The following is a 19707-nucleotide window of genomic DNA, read 5'->3' as shown; positions in this document are numbered from 1 at the left end:
GGTTGCTGTTTTTTTTTTTCCTTTGCTTCAAACTGGTGTGTTATTTTAGCTATATAATATATATATATAGATAGATATATATGTATATATATATATGAAGGCCTATTTTTCAGATTATGATTTTTTTTGACGTGCAAACTCTAGTGCGCAAGAAATTAAACCTATATGATTTGCACATGAGCATTATATTGTGTTCCATTTTCCCGGGAAGAGACTCCAAAATGCATTAGCTTCACTTCATGGCAGTAACGGTCTCGCGGCCGGCACTGGGTACAACATTTCTTTACAGCTACGGTAGGATACCATACCGTATCATCAGATCTACTGATCCTATCATCATTAGAACTGGTTTTGATTTAATGTTCATCTCACATCTCTAATCTCTTGACGCAAGCCACCGTATTGAGTCAGCGCGGCCGCCCCTCTCTTCGACTATCAGCACACTGTTCGTCCGTAGCAGATCGAGGCTATGTAGAGATTCTTCGCCCATTTCTCCTACAAAGTTTTCGCGAGGTAAGATTAGAATGGTAACAGACGACACAATGGCATCGGAGATCCGAAGCATGGGGTCTCCATAGATTGCAGCTGCAGGGATACCTTGACATGTGAACTGGGAAAGGCAGAGGTCCGGAGGGTTTCTTGCGTCTCGTCCATCGGCTTCCGCTTTGGCATGCTCAAGATGAAAGCAGCTTGGTCATTGGTGGCCGCTGTGGAAGTTATCCTGTAACCACTCTCCCATCGCCGATGAATGCCTTCGCTAGGGTACAGGAAGTCCAACTCTACAACCTGACAACAGTTTTTTTGTTGTTGTTGTTTGGTTAAATACTCAGGCCTCAGTTGGTACAATTCAGAGGAATATGGTTACGCAAGGACACAGCATAAATAATGCCTGCGTGGTCAAGCAATCATCCTAACCTGAGTAGAAAACCCTGAGTTCCTTGACATAACTACGCCCCAGCGATTTCCAGCAGTGGCCATAGATGTTACATGGAACCCTTCTTTCCACTTTTTATTGATCCACTTGTAAGGGAACGATTCGCTAACCTTGTATGATTGCTGTGTGTAAGGAGTTCCTGCAGTAGTGAAAATATATTACCCCAAATTATATCATAGCAGACCATGATAATTAATGAGCGATGCAAACGGGGCTTAAAATGGAAATTGCATAGGACATACAAGAGAAACATTAGGATTTTGTACTGCTACTGGGAAAATGGTGAGAAAATGGAGGGTCAATATGCACGTGTGAGCAATAATAAGAAAAGTAAAATTCAGACCTTTGGACATGACAACCAATGAACTCCCATTGGTTGATCCAGCAATTGCTGTTATGTAGTAACTTTTCTCCCACTGCTCCATTATCCAGTCCTGTTTATAATTAGAAACAGAGTTAGGCTTTCTGGCTAAATAAATTATTAGGCATGTTCAAGCTTGACTCAGATAACTGTACCTTGTGGAGAAAAACTGGTGAGAGCTCGTAAACTTGAGAACAGAAACCAGTTCCAGCGTCCATGATGAGTGCCCAAAGGTTTGCCGAGGAAGCCACACAACTAACGTAAAGCCCGTCATCATTACCCTTTTCTATATGTTGACTTAGCCTTGAGTCAGCCACATTGTAATGGTACCTAAGAAACACGCAACAGATGTTGACAAAGCTTAGCAGCAATAGTTCATCACATCTTAATGATCATGTTTACAGGGCTACGTGTTACTAGAGAAATGCAGCAAGTGTAACCAAACTATCATGCCTTGTAGCATCTAATTAAATGATTGTAAATACCTCTGCTTCATGGGTCGCCTAGCATTATAAACTGAAATCCATTGAGCCGCTGGGCTCCCTAATCTAACCTTCTTTTTAGGTTGTTCATCTTCTAGATTTGCATGCAATCTTCCACGTTTCTGTCCAACCTATAGTACGGGAACAAATAAAGATAAGGACGAAGAAATATAAATATATATGGAGGGAATAGTTAGTACAGACCTTGAGGGCCCCATCAATTCTGACTGGTCTCGACGCAGGTGCTTCAATCAAACCATCAAAAATAGAGATAAGCTTGGCATAATTTGGCTCTTCATCAAATTTCATATTTGTGACAATCTCAAGAAACTGTTTGAATGGAGCTGGACAGAAACAACAAAGCATCTCTGGAGAAGTAGCCATTTTCTTCTTGCAAACAAGGAAACTCTTGGTATCTCCCTACAAACATCGTTACAGGCTGACATATGCGCTCCAAAAGAAAACCATAACGTTGAGTCGACATGTGTATTAAAACCTACCTGGTAGCCTTGCCAAGGCAATCTTCCTCTAATCAGGAAAATAAGGGTGTATGCCAGTGACTCTAAATCATCCCTCCTACTACCAGTGCGCCCCAAATGAGCATGGACACTCGCATATCTAATTGTTCCCCTGCAAAAAGAAACCAAGAGGATAGGTTACAGAACGCCATTTATTAAAAAAAACTGCTGCTATGAGAATATGACCAACCTAAAGATATCAGGCCGTTGATCATAATCAACATGATGACCATTATTCTCTTTCCACTTGGATGCTGTACAATTTGGGTACCACATATCAACAACAACAACAACAAAGGGGGGAGGCAAGTGGGAAAATAGCACTAAGAAAATATAAATAGTTTCAAAGAAACTACAGTGATATGGAATAGTAAAATACATAGATAAAAACTATTTGACAAATGCATACCTAAACCGAGATCTATAAGGTAAAGTTTCTTATCGTCAGGCGATCCAGGCTGACCAAGCAGAAAATTCTCTGGTTTCACATCACCATGCACAAACCTGCCAAACAGAGGACCTTAGGGTAAATCAACAGTCATACATACATCTAAGGACGCTCAGATGAACATAGCTAATTTTGGCTGACCCTTTAGAATGGAGCTTCTCAAGAATCGATATGCTCTCTACAGCAATGCAAGCAGCCATATTTGGAGTCATCCTGTTTACGATAGTTGGACCATTTAGTCTAAAAGCTGATGAGTGACAAAAGATATCATAAAAAAGAATGGAAGATACTTACGCCTGCCCCATTGAATTCCACACGTCCCAAAGGCTGGGACCAAGCATATCCATTACCTAAAAATATAAGTGAATAAAAACTGTTGAGCTGCAAAGAAATAGAGTAATAAGAAGTGAACTCACAAGTATATAGTAGTCGCCCTGACGACCCTTGTAGTGGACCGATGGTATGCCATAGCAACCATTGAGAGTGCTAGCAAACAATACCAATAGTCAGAAAGAAAGTCTCCACAAAAAGAAAAGAAGGCAGGATGAGCAACATACTTATAAACCTGCCACTCATATGGAGGGCCATAATTGCATCCTTTACTGTTTCGATGCTCTAATTTCAATGCGACCTACAAAAATTTTACCATTTAATGGATTTATGTAAGGAAAAAATCCATCAAATTCATAAAATGTGTAAGTGACAAACCTCATATGCATCAGGACCAGTGCGGGCAGCTCCACCAGAAACCCTTCGACCAACATAGACCTGACCAAAACCACCTTTACCTAACTTCCTGTCAGTTATGTACTCTGGAGAATTACCTACTTGAACCTGCAGAAATGAAATAAGATTAGGTGACCAAAAAAACTTCTGGAAATAAGAAATTATGTCAAAGTTCAACATAAAATCTTTGTATAGCAAAAGGGCCTCTAGCTGAGTTGGTTAGGTAGCTTGAGTATCACTAAAGAGGTATGCGTCGACTCCATGTGAGTGAATTTCAATCTGGGGTTATAAAATCCTCTTCCATACCAAAGCTCAGGACTAAGGTCTGGCCATGGACCCATGGTCATGGTCATTCCCATATGGGCTACGGTGTCATTGTGTATGGGTGGGGCAAGAGTTCAATGGTTTTCTCAACTTACATAAGAAGGGCTGCTTCATGCAATGCCAGGGTGGGTGCCCCATCCCCTTCCATGCAGGTCGAGTTTAAAAAAACAGTTGTACAGCAGTCTTATGATTTTATGCAACAAAGCAAGTAAACTTTCAGTTGTCATTTGAATGTACTACTGCACCACAGAAATTTTACCAACAGTTTTACACTTTACTTCTACCAACTTCTAGGCTATGAATAACAATACTACAACTATGCATAACTAGTTATTCCTTTTTTACAACAACACCCTGGGCTTATAGTCTGGATGCAGATGGAAGTGGGACTAGAAATTGCAAGCATGGTGCCATTGTTAGGAGGCATGTGCTTGGCCCCTTCTGATGTTAAATGAACTCATCTTTTCAAACATTAAGGGTGTCATATGCCAGGCAATCTACTGTGGAAAGGACCCAACTAGAGTTGAATGTAACTAATAGGTGAACCCTTACATAGTTACATCAAGCCACAACAAGTATGATTTTACAGGATTTGGAATGCTTCATTTAACTAAATAATAGGTACCACAGAATAACAATAAATGACATGCAATCCCAAGGACTACATTGACTTAAGGGCTCCCGTGCAAAGCATCATGGGAAAACGACATGATTTATATCCTTTTTTGCATTTATAATATCAGGCGACAATTCAATAAAAGCTAGTAAAAAAAACAGTGTGTTTATGTAAAGTTAGTAAAAACCAGTGTGTTTATGCAATTAGGTGAGCTGCAAACAGATAACATAAACTAGGAAATAAAGAAGGCAAATAGCAGTCCATGTGGGGAAAAAATGTAAAAGAGAAAGTAATACCCTCTCTGGCACAGGTGTCGCTGTTGATTCATCTTCAGCCCCAATAATCTTCTCTGCACTCACACCATTCATTTTCAGAACACCAACCTCGGCTACCTCCTTCAAAGGAAGGTTCTTGGGTGCAGCAGCAGCAGCAACTTCCAGTCCCTTGACAGCTTTAGGGGGGTCTTCACAAGCTGGATCAGCTTCCAAGTCGACAATATTACCCCGCTTTCTTCTAGTCGTAGGTGCAGGGGGCACTCCTTTCCCAGTGGCACCCTTTCTGCCCCTAGCAGCACGTGTAGGAGCACGCTTTCCTGCCCTCGGCGGAGCAGGTGAGACCGGTTTCGCAGGCGGCTCTCCTAGCTGCAGATCTTCAAGCTTCTTCGACCTTAGGCATGCTTGGCGAGTACTGCTTCGCAGCTCTGGCATCCTCTCTCCATAAAACTCAGGTCAGCGCCCCAGCCCTCCGAGCTCCTTCCAATCTCCACATGCAGACACAGTTACAATCGTTCATCAGTATAAAGAGCAGCAACGAACATGGCAAAGAATACACATCAATCTCACTCTAGCAACCTATCCATAGCCATCTACCAACATCGCCAAAAGGACAAACTAACTAACACTGGGCATGGCCAGGGTCGGCGACCAATAGAGGTAAAAAGAGGGGAGAATCAGCGGAGATGGATCCTCATCGCCATCAAGAAACGGTCAGCTTCCCTACCACCACACCCTTTGCCGAGGAATCGAATACGTCAATCAGCACTCAAAAGGAAAAGGGAGGGGAGCATCCCATCCCCATCACTGGATGCACCATGCCGATTCCCAACCGACGGGGAAAAAAATCTTGGTTTTGCGCACCAGATTACGGCCGGTCAGAGAACAGATCGCCACACGCCCGCAACTAACCCCAAATCCCGACCCGAAACCCAGCGAAAACCGCACCTCTCACCCCAAATCCACTCCGCGACCGAGCCTTGACGAACTGGACCCGCCCGCGGCGGACGCGCCGAGGGGCGCGCGCCTCATCGGATCGATGTTTCCCGCGAATGACCGGCCGATCGCGCGGGAACCGTGCCCCCGAGCACCACCCGGCGACCCCAAAAAAAATTAAAAGACACAGATGCGGCAGGACGACGCTGCAGACATCGGCTGCGCAGGGAGGGAGCGCGGATGCTTACATCGGCGACCGGTGGCAGGGACGGGCGCGGAGGAGGAGGTCGGGTTCGTCGCCTCGTGCGCCGCGCGAGCGCGTGGGGGCCGAGGACGGGGGCGGCGTAGGAGGGGGAGGACGAGGGAGGTGTCCGAGAGGCAGGGCAGGCAGGCACGAATTGTTGTGGAGCTGCTCGTCCCCGTCTCGTGCTCGCGATTGTTTTCCTTTTGGATTTGGAAACGCGGTCCGCCACCCTCGTGGGTCGTGGGCTCGTGGCGCTGGTGCATGGAGTGGAGTGAGCGGGCGACGGGGCCGTGAGGCTGCCGAGTGGGCCCGTTTTGTCAATGGTTTGCCCGTCCTGACCGCTACCGGATAAGACGTGGAGAAAACGGCTAGACTTAGTGACTTACACTCCGAAATTACCGTTTTTTTTTTGTTTTTTAACCTGATTTTCGACAAAAATGTACATTTAGACCCATGAATGACTTATTTCAGTGTTTGGACCTGAAGCTCGACAACATAAGCTATGACGCCGAGATCTGACGTGACCAAGACAGCCAGGATTGACGTGGCAACCACGTGACTCTCTAGCTCGGCGCCACAACCGGCCGCCGATCCTTCTCTCCCATCTTGCTCACCTCTCACCTCCCTCACCTCACGCGCCCACACGCTGTTGTCTCCCCCGCCGCCCTCGCCACCCCTGGAGCCACGCCGGTCGCCACGCCGACCACCGACCCCACGCCGACTGCCACGCCCGCCCCCTCCTCACAACGCCGACCTCATGCCACCGCTCGCCCCCGCCACGTAAGAGCTCGGCGTCATAGGCTATAGCGCCGAGCTGTGTTACCTCGGCGCCGTAGCGTATGACGGCGAGCTTCGGGTCTAAATCCTAAAATAAGTCATCCGAGAGTCTAAATGTATTTTTTGTCAGAAAAAAGGTTAAAAACAAAAAATTGCCTGAAATTACCAAGAGACAGCAATGGGATGGGTTTTATAGAACTTTACGATAGGCACTCCTAATCTAAAATATACACAATATAATATAGAAAAGACTACTATACTACAGCAATTTAATTCAGTCTCTTATAAACTTTTTTCTGGCTCATTCTCTGCCCATGACTAAAGTTGTTCCCATGTCAAAAAAAAGGTTATCCTTTCAAGCATTTTCTCGTCAAAATTCAAAATTTTGAATACCTTCTTTGATCAGATATTCGAATATAATCATCTTCTATTTTAACTTTGTCACTATCTAAATATAAAAAATGACAAAATAGATTTTTAGGGTTTAAACTTGACATATAAATTGTTTGTGAATAAAGATATAATGAGCACGATTTATGTAAATAGATTTTTAAATAATAGTTCAGAAAATAAATTTTAAAAAGACTCTTGACACGCTCTAAGCGGTTAATAATAGTTAGTTACACGCTAAACTCTACTACTTCTTAAGAGGGTAAGGAGAGCGTCCACCGTCTTCACCACGGCTCCGCCCTCCCCCCTCCCGCCCGCCATTCCCGGTAGGGATGAAAACGGTTTCGGAATTTTTCGGAATTCCGAAAACCGATTTCGAAATTTTTCGATCGGATTCATCGGTAACGGTATTTTTCGAAAACGGAATCGGTTTTCGGAATTTTCTATCGGAATCGGTATCGGAATTGGCGTGGTGTTTTACCGACCGTTTCCATCGGTTACCGGTTTTTGTCGGAAATTACGGGATTTATGTCTCGGAAATTTCCGGAATTGTGTCTCGGAATTTTTTCGGAATTTTTTTCGGAATTTTCCAGCATGTGATTTTTCGCATCGCCTGTACATCTCTGGAAAAGGATTACTTATTTTTGTATTTTTTGGACGCTTTAAGATTTTTTTGGGGGTTAGATGGTGTTGGAAGGCAGTTGAGATTAACGATTTTGTCTCTCGAACGAATCCACCATTTTCTATGCACATGTTATGTATTAGTAATATATAATGATAGAGAGCCGACCGTCTGTCTTTTCCACACACTAGATTTTAGGGTTTTCCTGTTAGGCTGTCAAAAAACCCTTTATGTGAGAAAAAAATATTTCATGAGTAAGCATGCCATGTCAACTAAATCGAGTGGATATTGTGAATTGTGAACTTTGAGTATGTGAACTTGTGATCTTTATGAACTTGTTATAATGTGAACTTGTTATATTATGAACTTGTGATTTTTGTAAACTTTTTATATTATAAATTTGTGATCCTTGTGAACTTGTTATATTGTGAACTTGTTATATCATGAATTGTGAACTTGTGGTATTTGTGATGTTTTGTCATTTTTGCTTTATTGTGAAGTTTGATATGTTTACCGATCGTATTTTAGATTTCGACCGTTACCGGTGTATTTTCTGCACCGAACTTTCGTTTCCGATGTTTTCGAAATACCGATATCATTTCCATTTCCGGAGTTACCGTTTTCGATTTTGTTTCCGATAAAAAATATGAAAACGGTAATGGTTTTGGTGTTTACCGACCGTTTCCGACCGTTTTCATCCCTAATTCCCGGGCCACACTCGGCCTGCCCCCGCCCGCCATTCCCGAGCCACCACCCCCGACACCGTGATACTCGCGCCCCCTCTCCCCCAGCGTCCACAGCGTCATGCCCCCGCCCGGCTTCCCCGCCCAACGACCCCACGCCCCCATCTCCCGCGACTTAGGCGGGGGAGACCGTCGTGCCACTACCGTCGCCCCACGCCTCAGCGCAATAGCTGTTGTCCCAAAGTCGTCGCTTGAATCCCCCCACCCCCGCGGCTTCATCCTCCCCGAAGTCGTCGCCCGAATCCCCCCTCCCCCGCTCGCCATGGCACACCACGGAGCACCATGCCCTCCTGTGGCCTCCTGTCGCGACGACGTTGTGGCTCCCCCAGCCCGTGTCGTGCGGGAGCTGGTACTCCACGGCGCAGGGGCTCCAGGATGGCAAGCACGAGATCCCTAGTGGCCCCAACCAGACTCCAGCCAGTGGGAAGATAAATGGATCGTAGATCTGTGAACTCCGTCGTCCGTGTTTGTTTCGACGAATGGTGACCAAGCTCCCTCCCTGTCCCCTGTTCCTGCTCCTGCTCGTCTAGCTAGGCCTAGCCATCGTGTCATGTTATTTTTACAAGAGAGTGAGAAACCTGTGAAGAGTAGTACAATGGTTGAGCAGGTGGATGAGTATGTTGATATTGGGGATGAGATGCTAGCAGCCACTTACCAATCCATGGAGATCGAGAAGGACGCTGAAGGCAGGGCGATGAAGAGAAAAGGACAGGGCGATGAAGAAAGGAAGAGAGGCAGTGATTTTCTCGAATTCCTCCTCTCCTTTTTTCCTATTTATGCATAGGAATCGAAGTGTCTCTTTCGGGTGCAGGTAGGGTCGAGCAAGTCAGTCATGGCTTGGTCTCCACCTCACGGGAACTCCATGGCCAGCTCCTGCAAGCCAAGTAATGGCGATGCCAAGCTGCCAGAGATGGGGGTAGAGAGAGATATAGAGAAACAAGCTAAAAGCGGATTAAATGGTGGTGGAGGGGTGCCCGCTGCTCGGTCGTCCAGGCCACCAGGACGATAGGCTCTGGTGGTTCTGGCAGTGGCTCTTCATCGTTCAGTGGTACGATCAAGCTGACATTATGTAGTCCTTCAACAGTTCCAAAAAAATAGGGTGCGGACTTTTTGCATTTACTACTGCCTTATTTTACAGGTTTGAGTCGAGGAACTCAGGGGATAATGCCTCAGGAGTTGGCAATGCTCATTCTTTTGGCTTAAGGGAGGTTGGTTTCTAGAGGGATTATGTGGTGGGGACCATTGCTGATTCATTCTTTGACTACCATTGATGATTCATGTGGCAGGGACCGTGCAAATCTTGGCACTTCACATGTGTCTCACATTGCCTCCTTCTGTTGACAATCACAGATGCCCACTAGAAAATAGTAATCCTCTTGGATCATCTTAGTCAGCTATTTGGCAATCAAACAGGTGCATATATCTGGCAGTGGGTTTGAACAAGTCTATCCTATGTCTTATTGAAAGTCACCTAGAGGGGGTGAATAGGCAAATCTGAAATTTATAAACTTTAAGCACAACTACAAGCCGGTGTTAGCGTTAGAAATAAAATCGAGTCCATTAGAGAGGGCGAAAACAAATCATAAGCAAATGAAAGGGATGACACGGTGATTTGTTTTACTGAGGTTTGGTTCTTGCAAACCTACTCCCCGTTAAGGTGGTCACAAAGACCAGGTCTCTTTCAACCCTTTCCCTCTCTCAAACGGACACCTAGACCGAGTGAGCTTTTCTCCTTAATCAACGGGTCACTTAGACCCCTCACAAGGACCACCACAACTTGGTGTCTTTTGCGTTGATTACAAGTTGCTTGAGAACAAGAATGGAGGAAGAAGAAAAGCGATCCAAGCGACAAGAACTCAAATGAACACAAATGTCTCTCTCTCACAAGTCACTAAGTCTTTGGAATGAGTTTGTGAAAGTCGCCTAGAGGGGGGTGAATAGGCAAATCTAGAATTTATAAAGTTTAAGCACAACTACAAGCTGGGGTTAGCGTTAAAAATATAATCGAGTCCGAAAGAGAGGGCGAAAACAAATCACAAGCGAATAAGAGCGGATGACACGGTGATTTGTTTTACCGAGGTTCGGTTCTTGCAAACCTACTCCCCGTTGAGGTGGTCACAAAGACCAGGTGTCTTTCAATCCTTTCCCTCTCTCAAACGGTCACCTAGACCGAGTGAGCTTCTCTTCTCAGTCAATTGGGACACTAAGTCCCTACAAAGACCACCACACAATTGGTGTCTCTTGCTTTGATTAAAAAGATCTTGGGAACAAGAATAGAGGAAGAAGAAAAGCGATCCAAGCGCAAGAGCTCAAAAGAACACAACAAAACTCTCTCTTCTAGTCACTAATGTTTTGAGTGGAATTGGGACTTAGAGAGATTTTGATTCACTCTATTTGTGTCTTGTATTGAATGCACTAGCTCTAGTATTGGGTGGAATGTCTGAAAACTTGGATGCCTTGAAGTGTTGGTGGTTGGGTGTATTTATAGCCCCAGCCACCAAAGTGGCCGTTGGGGAAGGCTGTTGTCGAAGGGCGCACCGGACAGTCCGGTGCGCCACCGGATACTGTACGGTGCGCCAGCCATGTCACCCAACCGTTAGGGTTCGACCGTTGGATCTCTGACAAATGGGGCCACCGGACAGTCACTGTTCACTGTCCGGTGCGCCATCTGCGCCTGCTCTGACTTCTGCGCGCAGTCCGCGCACTGTAGCTCACTGTTCACCTTTTGCAGAGATTGTTGGCGCTGTAGCCGTTACTCCGCTTGGCACACCGGACAGTTCGGTGCTACACCGGACAGTCCGATGAATTATAGCGGAGAGCCATTTTCAGAAACCCGAAGCTTAGCAGTTGGAGGGGATTCTCCCTGGTGCACCGGACACTGTCCGGTGGTGCACCGAACAGTCCGGTGCGCCAGACCAGGGCAGCCTTCGGTTTCCTTTGCTCATTTGATTTGAACCCTTTCTTTTATATTTGTATTCGTTTGTTGTGAACTTTTGGCACCTGTGGAACATATATTCTAGAGCAAATTAGTTAGTCCAATTATTTATGTTGGGCAATTCAACAACCAAAATCATTTAGGAAAAGATGTGAGCCTATTTCCCTTTCAGTTTGGAACTTGGAGAGGATTTGATCTTTTGTTGTGTGTCTTGGAGTGAAGTCAAGAGCTCTTGTATTGAATGCAATGGCTGAAAACTTGGATGCCTTGAAGTGGTGGTGGTTGGGGGTATTTATAGCACCAACCACCAAACCAACCGTTGGGGTTGGGCTGCTGTCGATGGGCGCACAGGACAGTCCGGTGCACCACAGGACACTGTCTGGTGCGCCAGCCACGTCACTCAACCGTTAGGTTTCGACCGTTGGAGCTCTGACAGCCTGGGCCACCGGATAGTCCGGTGGTGCACCGGACAGGTATTGTTCACTGTCTGGTGCATCTTCTGGCACTGCTCTGACTCTGTGCGAACTGTTCGCGCACTGTGCACCTGTCAGCCGACTGTTGGAGTCGACCATTGGGCTTGGAAGCCGTTGCTCCGCTGGCACACCGTACAGTCTGGTGCCACACTGGACAGTCCGGTGAATTATAGCGGAGTAGCTTTCCAAAAACCTGAAGCTGAGCAGTTCATAGTTGATCTCTCTGGTGCACCGGACACTGTCCGGTGGTGCACCGGACACTGTTCGGTGCGCCAGACCAGGACAACCTTAGATTGGTTTTGCTCCTTTCTTTTTGAACCCTAACTTGTTCTTTTTATTGGTTTGTGTTGAACCTATGGCACCTGTAGAACATATAATCTAGAGCAAACTAGTTAGTCCAATTATTTGTGTTGGGCAATTCAACCACCAAAATCATTTAGGAAAAGGTTTGACGCTATTTCCCTTTCAATCTCCCCCTTTTTGGTAATTGATGCCAACACAAACCAAAGCAAATATATAAGTGCAGAATTGAACTAGTTTGCATAAGGTAAGTGCAAAGGTTGCTTGGAATTAAACCAATTTTCATTTTCATAAGATATGCATGGATTGTTTTTTTAACATTTTGGACCACGCTTGCACCACTTGTTTTGTTTTTGCAATTTTTTTGCAAATTCTTTTCAAAGTCTTTTTGCAAATAGTCAAAGGTATATGAATAAGATTTCGAGAAGCATTTTCAAGATTTGAAATTTTCTCCCCCTGTTTCAAATGCTTTTCCTTTGACTAAACAAAACTCCCCCTTGATGAAATTCTCCTCTTAGTGTTCAAGAGGGTTTTTATAAATTGAAAAAGATCAAATATTTTAGATACCAATTTTGAAAAACTCCTCTTTAGATATCAAATGAGATAGAATTTCTTAGAGGAATACCAAATGAAAACATTAAAAACTTTGTTCCGATTTTTTTTGAAATTGGCATGGTGGTGCGGTCCTTTTGCTTTCGGCTAATACTCTCTCCCCCTTTGGCATTAATCGCCAAAAATGGAGTCTTTAGAGCCCTTTTTACTTTCTCCCCAATGGTACAAATGAATATGAGTGAAGATTATACCAAAGTGGAGAGCGACGCGGAGTGACGGCGAAGGGTGAATAATACCGATAGAGTGGAGTGAAGCATTGTCTTCACCGAGGACTCCATTTCCCTTTCAATCTATGACTTAGCATAAGAATTGTACTTGAAAACACATTAGTCATAGCACATGAAAGAAATATGATCAAAGGTACATAAATGAGCTATGTGTGCAAAGTATCAATCAAGGTTCCTAGAATCAAGAACGTTTAGCTCATTCCTAAGTTTGGTAAAGGTTTTCTCATCTAGTGGTTTGTTAAAGATATCGGCTAATTGTTCTTTGGAGCTAACATAAGCAATCTCGATATCCCCCCTTTGTTGGTGATCCCTCAAAAAGTGATACCGAATGGCTATGTGCTTAGTGCGGTTGTGCTCAACGGGATTATCCGCCATGCGGATTACACTCTCATTATCACATAGGAGAGGGACTTTGGTTAATTTGTAGCCATAGTCCCTAAGGGTTTGCCTCATCCAAAGCAATTGCGCACAACAATGACCTACGGCAATGTACTCGGCTTCAGCGATAGAAAGATCTACAGAATTTTGTTTCTTTGAAGCCCAAGACACCAGTGATCTTCCCAAAAACTGACAAGTCCCTGATGTGCTCTTCCTATCAATTTTACACTCTGCCCAATCAGTATCTGAATAACCTATTAAATAAAAGGTGGATCCCTTGGGGTACCAAAGACCAAACTTAGGTGTATGAACTAAATATCTCAAGATTCATTTCACGACCCTAAGGTGAACTTCCTTAGGATCGACTTGGAATCTTACACACATGCATATGGAAAGCATAATATCCGGTCGAGATGCACATAAATAGAGTAAAGAACTTATCATCGACCCATATACCTTTTGATCTACGGATTTACCTCCCATGTCGAGGTCGAGATGCCGATTGGTTCCCATGGGTGTCTTGATGGGCTTGGCATCCTTCATTCCAAACTTGGTGAGTATGTCTTGAATGTACTTCGTTTGACTGATGAAGGTGCCCTCTTGGAGCTGCTTCACTTGAAATCCTAAGAAATACTTCAACTCCCCCATCATAGACATCTCGAATTTTTGAATCATGATCCTAATAAACTCTTCGCATATAGATTTGTTAGTAGACCCAAATATGATATCATCAACATAAATTTGGCATACATACAAATCATTTGCAATAGTTTTAGTAAAGAGAGTAGGATCGACTTTACCGACTTTGAAGCCATTAGTGATAAGGAAATCTCTTAGGCATTCATACTGTCGGGGACCATAATTAGGGGTACCCTCAAGACTCCTAATTCTCAGCTGGTAACCCCCATCAGCATAAAGCTGCAAAGGCCTGATGGGTGCGATTAAGTCAGGGATCAATCCATTCGAGAGACTCGATCATGCCTCGCCCGAGCCTAGCCTCGGACAAGGGCAGCCGACCCCGAAGGATTTTCGTCTCGCCCGAGGCCCCCCTCCAACGGCGGACACATATCCGGCTCGCCCAAGGCCTTGCCTTCGCTAAGAAGCAACCCTGACTAAATCGCCGCACCGACCGACCGAATCGCAGGAGCATTTAACGCAAAGGTGGCCTGACACCTTTATCCTGACGCACGCCCCCCGGCAGAGCCGAAGTGACCGCCGTCACTTCGCACACTCCACTGACCGGCCTGACAGAAGGACAGCGCCGCCTGCGCCACTCCGACTGCAGTGCCACTTGACAGAGTGAGACTGACAGGCAGTCAGGCCCTGCCAAAGGCGCCATAGGAAACTCCGCTCCGCCCGACCCAGGGCTCGGACTCAGGCTAAGTCTCGGAAGACGGCGAACTCCGCTCCGCCCGACCCCAGGGCTCGGACTCGGGCTAAGTCCCGGAAGACGGCGAACTCCGCTCCGCCCGACCCCAGGGCTCGGACTCGGGCTAAGTCCCGGAAGACGGCGAACTCCGCTCCGCCCGACCCAGGGCTCGGACTCGGGCTAAGACCCGGAAGACGGCGAACTCCGCTCCGCCCGACCCCAGGGCTCGGACTCGGGCTCAACCCCAGAAGACGACGAACTCCGCTTCGCCCGACCCCAGGGCTCGGACTCGGGCTAAGTCCCGGAAGACGGCGAACTCCGCTCTGCCCGACCCAGGGCTCGGACTCGGGCTAAGACCCGGAAGACGGCGAACTCCGCTCCGCCCGACCCCAGGGCTCGGACTCGGGCTCAGCCCCAGAAGACGATGAACTCCGCTTCGCCCGACCCCAGGGCTCGGACTCCGCCCTGGCCTCTGCCGAACGACCTCTGCCTCGCCCGACCCAGGGGCTCGGACTCGGCCTCGGCCATGGAAGACAGACTCGACCTCGGCTTCAGAGGAGCCTCCACGTCGCCCAGCCTAGGGCGCGGGCCAGCCACGTCAACAGGAAGCGCCATCATCACCCTACCCCGAGCTGACTCGGGCCGCAGAGAACAAGACCGGTGTCCCATCTGGCTAGCTCCGCCAGATAGGCAATGATGGCGCCCCGCGTGCCCTGTGACAACGGCGGCTCTCAGCTCTCTTACGGAAGCAGGAGGACGTCAGCAAGGACTCAACCGCTCCGACAGCTGTCCCTCCGCCAGGCTCCGCCACTCCTCCGACGGCCACGACATCACACCAGCTAGGTGCCAAGATCTCTCCGGCTGCCACATCGGCATGTACTTAGGGCGCTAGCTCTCCCTCGCTAGACACGTAGCACTCTGCTACACCCCCATTGTACACCTGGATCCTCTCCTGACGCCTATAAAAGGAAGGACCAGGGCCCTCTTAGAGAGGGTTGGCCGCGCGGGGACGAGGACGAGACAGGCGCTCGCGTGAGGCCGCTCGCTTCCCTCTCCTGCGTGGACGCTTGTAACCCCCTACTGCAAGCGCACCCGACCTGAGCGCGGGACGAACACGAAGGACGCGGGATTTCCACCTCTCTCACGCCCATCTCCGGCCACCTCACTTCCCCCCTTTGCGCTCGCCCACGCGCTCGACCCATCTGGGCTGGGGCACGCGGCGACATTCACTCGTCGGCTTAGGGACCCCCCGGTCTCGAAACGCCGACAGTTGGCGCGCCAGGTAGGGGCCTGCTGCGTGTTAACAAATAGCTTCCCGTCAAGCTCCAGATGGGCAGTCTCCAGCAACCTCTCCGACCCGGGACGGTGCTCCGTTCCGGGAGTCTTGAATTCATGTCCTTCGACGGCAGCTACGACATGATACTCCTTCCACCGCCGCGCGACAACGACAATGGCGGCCGACAGCCCGCCCGTCGGCGGCGGAATCGACGACGTCTTCCCCGCGTGGTAGAAGAACAACATTCGAGCTCGCCCCGTCCTCTCCCCCGCCAACGGAGGAGGAGGCAGGGCAACCAAGGCCAAGCGAGAGGCCGCGCCTCGTCGGCTGTCGAGCGAGTCGACGTCCCCAGCGCCCCAACGGGGGGCGCGTCGGGCGTCGACCTCGCGTTTGAGATGAAGGCGAGCGTCGTCTCCCCGCGACACGCCAATCCCGAGCAAGTGGACGACGTCAGTGCGCTCGCGGAGAGCTTGCAGGACGTCGCCCTCGTACCTGAGACGGCGGTGCAATCAGTCCCCGACGTGACTATGTCGCTGCTCGTCGACCAAAAGGTACCGACCGATTCCTATCCTACGTCATTCGGACTCAGCCTCAACCCGCCTAGCGACCTTGCTTTGGCGAGCGCTCTCGTAAAGGCGAGTTCAAACCCTCTGGGGTTTCGCATGCGGTCGCCTTGGGACCGGCTGACGGACGTCTCGACCTACGGGCCCTCTGGGTCCGAGGAAGATGACGACCCCAACATCTGTTGGGATTTCTCTGGATTTGGCAACCCCAGTGCCATGCGGGACTTCATGACCGCATGTGACTACTGCCTCTCCGACTGTTCCGACGGTAGCCGCAGCCTCGACGACGAGGACTGCGGCCCAAGTCGCGAATGTTTCCACGTCGATCTAGGGGATCCCTCCGAAGGCAATCATCTCGGCATGCCGGAGGACGGTGATCTCCCTAGGCCGGTGCCTCACGCTGACATCCCACGGGAGCTAGCTGTGGTCCCCGTTCCGGCGGGGGGTCACGACCCACAACTCGAGCAAGTCCGCGGGGCGCAGGCCAGGCTCGACGAGGGAGCAAGAGCGCTTGAGCCGGTCCACCGGGACGTCGGGCAGGCATGGGCGTGCCAACCCCCGGCCGGAGAAATACGTCACCTACCCTAGGGTCTCCAGCACCGCGTCGCCAACGACGTCAGGGTCAGGCCACCGCCCGCATCCAGTGGGGTCGGTCAGAACCTGGCTGCAGCGGCGATGCTTCTCCGCGCAATGTCGGAGCCATCAACCACCGAGGGTCAGCGAATCCAGGGAGAGCTCAAGAATCTCCTGGAAGGCGCTGTGGTCCGACGGGCCGAGAGCTCTGCCTCCCGAAGGCAGGGATACGCCTCGGAACCTCATGCCGCGACTTCCCGATTCATGCGGGAAGCCTCGGTCTACACCGGGCGCACGCGCAACACCGCGCCTGCGGCCCTGGGTCACCTCGGCAACGAGCACCATCATCGCGACCGTCGGGCCCACCTCGACGAGAGGGTGCGCCGAGGTTACCACCCCAGGCGTGGGGGACGCTACGACAGCGGGGAGGATCGGAGTCCCTCGCCCGAACCACCCGGTCCGCAGGCCTTCAGCCGGGCCATCCGACGGGCGCCGTTCCCGACCCGGTTCCGACCCCCGACTACTATCACAAAGTACTCGGGGGAAACGAGACCGGAACTGTGGCTCGCGGACTACCGCCTGGCCTGCCAACTGGGTGGAACGGACGACGACAACCTCATCATCCGCAACCTCCCCCTGTTCCTCTCCGACACCGCTCGCGCCTGGTTGGAGCACCTGCCTCCGGGGCAGATCTCCAACTGGGATGACCTGGTCCAAGCCTTCGCCGGCAATTTCCAGGGCACGTACGTGCGCCCCGGGAATTCCTGGGACCTCCGAAGCTGCCGGCAGCAGCCGGGAGAGTCTCTCCGGGACTACATCCGGCGATTCTCGAAGCAGCGCACCGAGCTGCCCAACATCACCGACTCGGATGTCATCGGCGCGTTCCTTGCTGGCACCACCTGCCACGACCTGGTGAGTAAGCTGGGTCACAAGACCCCCACCAGGGCGAGCGAGCTGATGGACATCGCCACCAAGTTCGCCTCTGGCCAGGAGGCGGTCGAGGCTATCTTCCGAAAGGACAAGCAGCCCCAGGGCCGCCCATCGGAAGATGCTCCCGAGGCGTCTACTCCGCGCGGCGCCAAGAAGAAGGGCAAGAAGAAGTCGCAAGCGAAACGCGACGCCGCCGACGCGGACCTTGTCGCCGCCGCCGAGTACAAGAACCCTCGGAAGCCCCTCAGAGGTGCCAACCTTTTCGACAAGATGCTCAAGGAGCCGTGCCCCTATCATCAGGGGCCCGTCAAGCACACCCTTGAGGAGTGCGTCATGCTCCGGCGCCACTTCCACAGGGCCGGGCCACCCGCGGAGGGTGGCAGGGCCCGCGACGACGACAAGAAGGAAGATCACCAAGCAGGAGAGTTCCCCGAGGTCCGCGACTGCTTCATGATCTACGGTGGGCATGCGGCAAATGCCTCGGCTCGGCATTGCAAGCAAGAGCGCCGGGAGGTCTGCTCGGTGAAGGTGGCAGCGCCAGTCTACCTAGACTGATCCGACAAGCCCATCACCTTCGACCAAGCTGACCACCCCGACCACGTGCCGAGCCCGGGGAAATACCCGCTCGTCGTCGACCCCATCGTCGGCGACGTCAGGCTCACCAAGGTCCTTATGGATGGGGGCAGCTGCCTCAACATCATCTACGTCGAGACCCTCAGGCTCCTGCGCGTCGATCTGTCCTCCGTCCGAGCAGGCGCTGCGCCCTTCCACGGGATCATTCCCGGGAAGCGCGTCCAGCCCCTCGGACGACTCGACCTTCCCGTCTGCTTTGGAACGCCCTCCAACTTCCGAATGGAGACTATGACGTTCGAGGTGGTCGGGTTCCGAGGAACCTACCACGCGGTACTGGGGAGGCCATGCTACGTGAAGTTTATGGTCGTCCCCAACTACACCTACCTGAAGCTCAAGATGCCGGGCCCCAACGGGGTCATCACCGTCGGCCCCACGTACAAACACGCGTTCGAATGCGACGTGGAGTGCGTGGAGTACGCCGAGGCCATCGCCAAGTCCGAGGCCCTCATCGCCGACCTAGAAAGCCTCTCCAAAGAGGTGCCAGACGTGAAGCGTCATGCCGGCAACTTCGAGCCAGTGGAGACGGTCAAGGCCGTCCCCCTCAACCCCAGTGGCGACGCCTCCAAGCAGATCCGGGTCGGTTCCGGGCTCGACCCCAAATAGGAAGCAATGCTCGTCGACTTTCTCCGCGCGAACGCCGACGTCTTCGCGTGGAGTCCCTCGGACATGCCCGGCATACCAAGGGATGTCGCCGAGCACTCGCTGGATATTCGGGCCGGAGCCCGACCCGTCAAGCAGCCTCTGCGCCGATTCGACGAGGAGAAGCGCAGAGCGATAGGCGAGGAGATCCACAAGCTAACGGCAGTCGGGTTCATCAAAGAGGTATTCCATCCCGAATGGCTTGCCAACCCTGTGCTTGTGAGAAAGAAAGGGGGGAAATGGCGGATGTGTGTAGACTACACTAGTCTCAACAAAGCATGTCCGAAGGTTCCCTACCCTCTGCCTCACATCGATCAAGTCGTGGATTCCACTGCTGGGTGCGAAACCCTGTCTTTCCTCGACGCCTACTCAGGGTATCACCAAATCAGGATGAAAGAGTCCGACC

The 19707-nt window shown here is 50.2% G+C and overlaps 1 protein-coding gene across 2 annotated transcripts; it reads right to left on the bottom strand.

Annotated features, from left to right (window-relative positions):
- Positions 1-212: 212 nt before the first annotated feature.
- On the bottom strand, positions 213-6080 carry LOC100286103 (ATP binding protein). 2 transcript variants are annotated; one of them, NM_001414394.1, is made up of 17 exons: positions 5866-6080; positions 4706-5169; positions 3452-3577; positions 3301-3374; positions 3160-3229; positions 3038-3093; positions 2885-2956; positions 2705-2799; positions 2486-2549; positions 2278-2407; positions 1982-2197; positions 1781-1908; positions 1451-1625; positions 1278-1368; positions 916-1073; positions 598-786; positions 213-495 (listed from the first exon to the last, which is right to left on the bottom strand). In NM_001414394.1, exons 2-17 carry the CDS (start codon positions 5114-5116, stop codon positions 436-438), a joined length of 2115 nt encoding a protein of 704 aa, NP_001401323.1. In that variant the 5' UTR covers positions 5117-5169; positions 5866-6080; the 3' UTR covers positions 213-435. The 2 variants fall into 2 exon arrangements, with proteins under 2 accessions (NP_001401323.1, NP_001152463.2); NM_001158991.2 differs by having other exon boundaries at positions 4706-5161.
- Positions 6081-19707: the final 13627 nt, after the last annotated feature.

Source organism: Zea mays, chromosome 7, assembly GCF_902167145.1.
Source record: "Zea mays cultivar B73 chromosome 7, Zm-B73-REFERENCE-NAM-5.0, whole genome shotgun sequence".
NCBI classification, from domain to species: domain Eukaryota; kingdom Viridiplantae; phylum Streptophyta; class Magnoliopsida; order Poales; family Poaceae; genus Zea; species Zea mays.
This window is presented reverse-complemented; position numbering and strand designations above follow the sequence as displayed.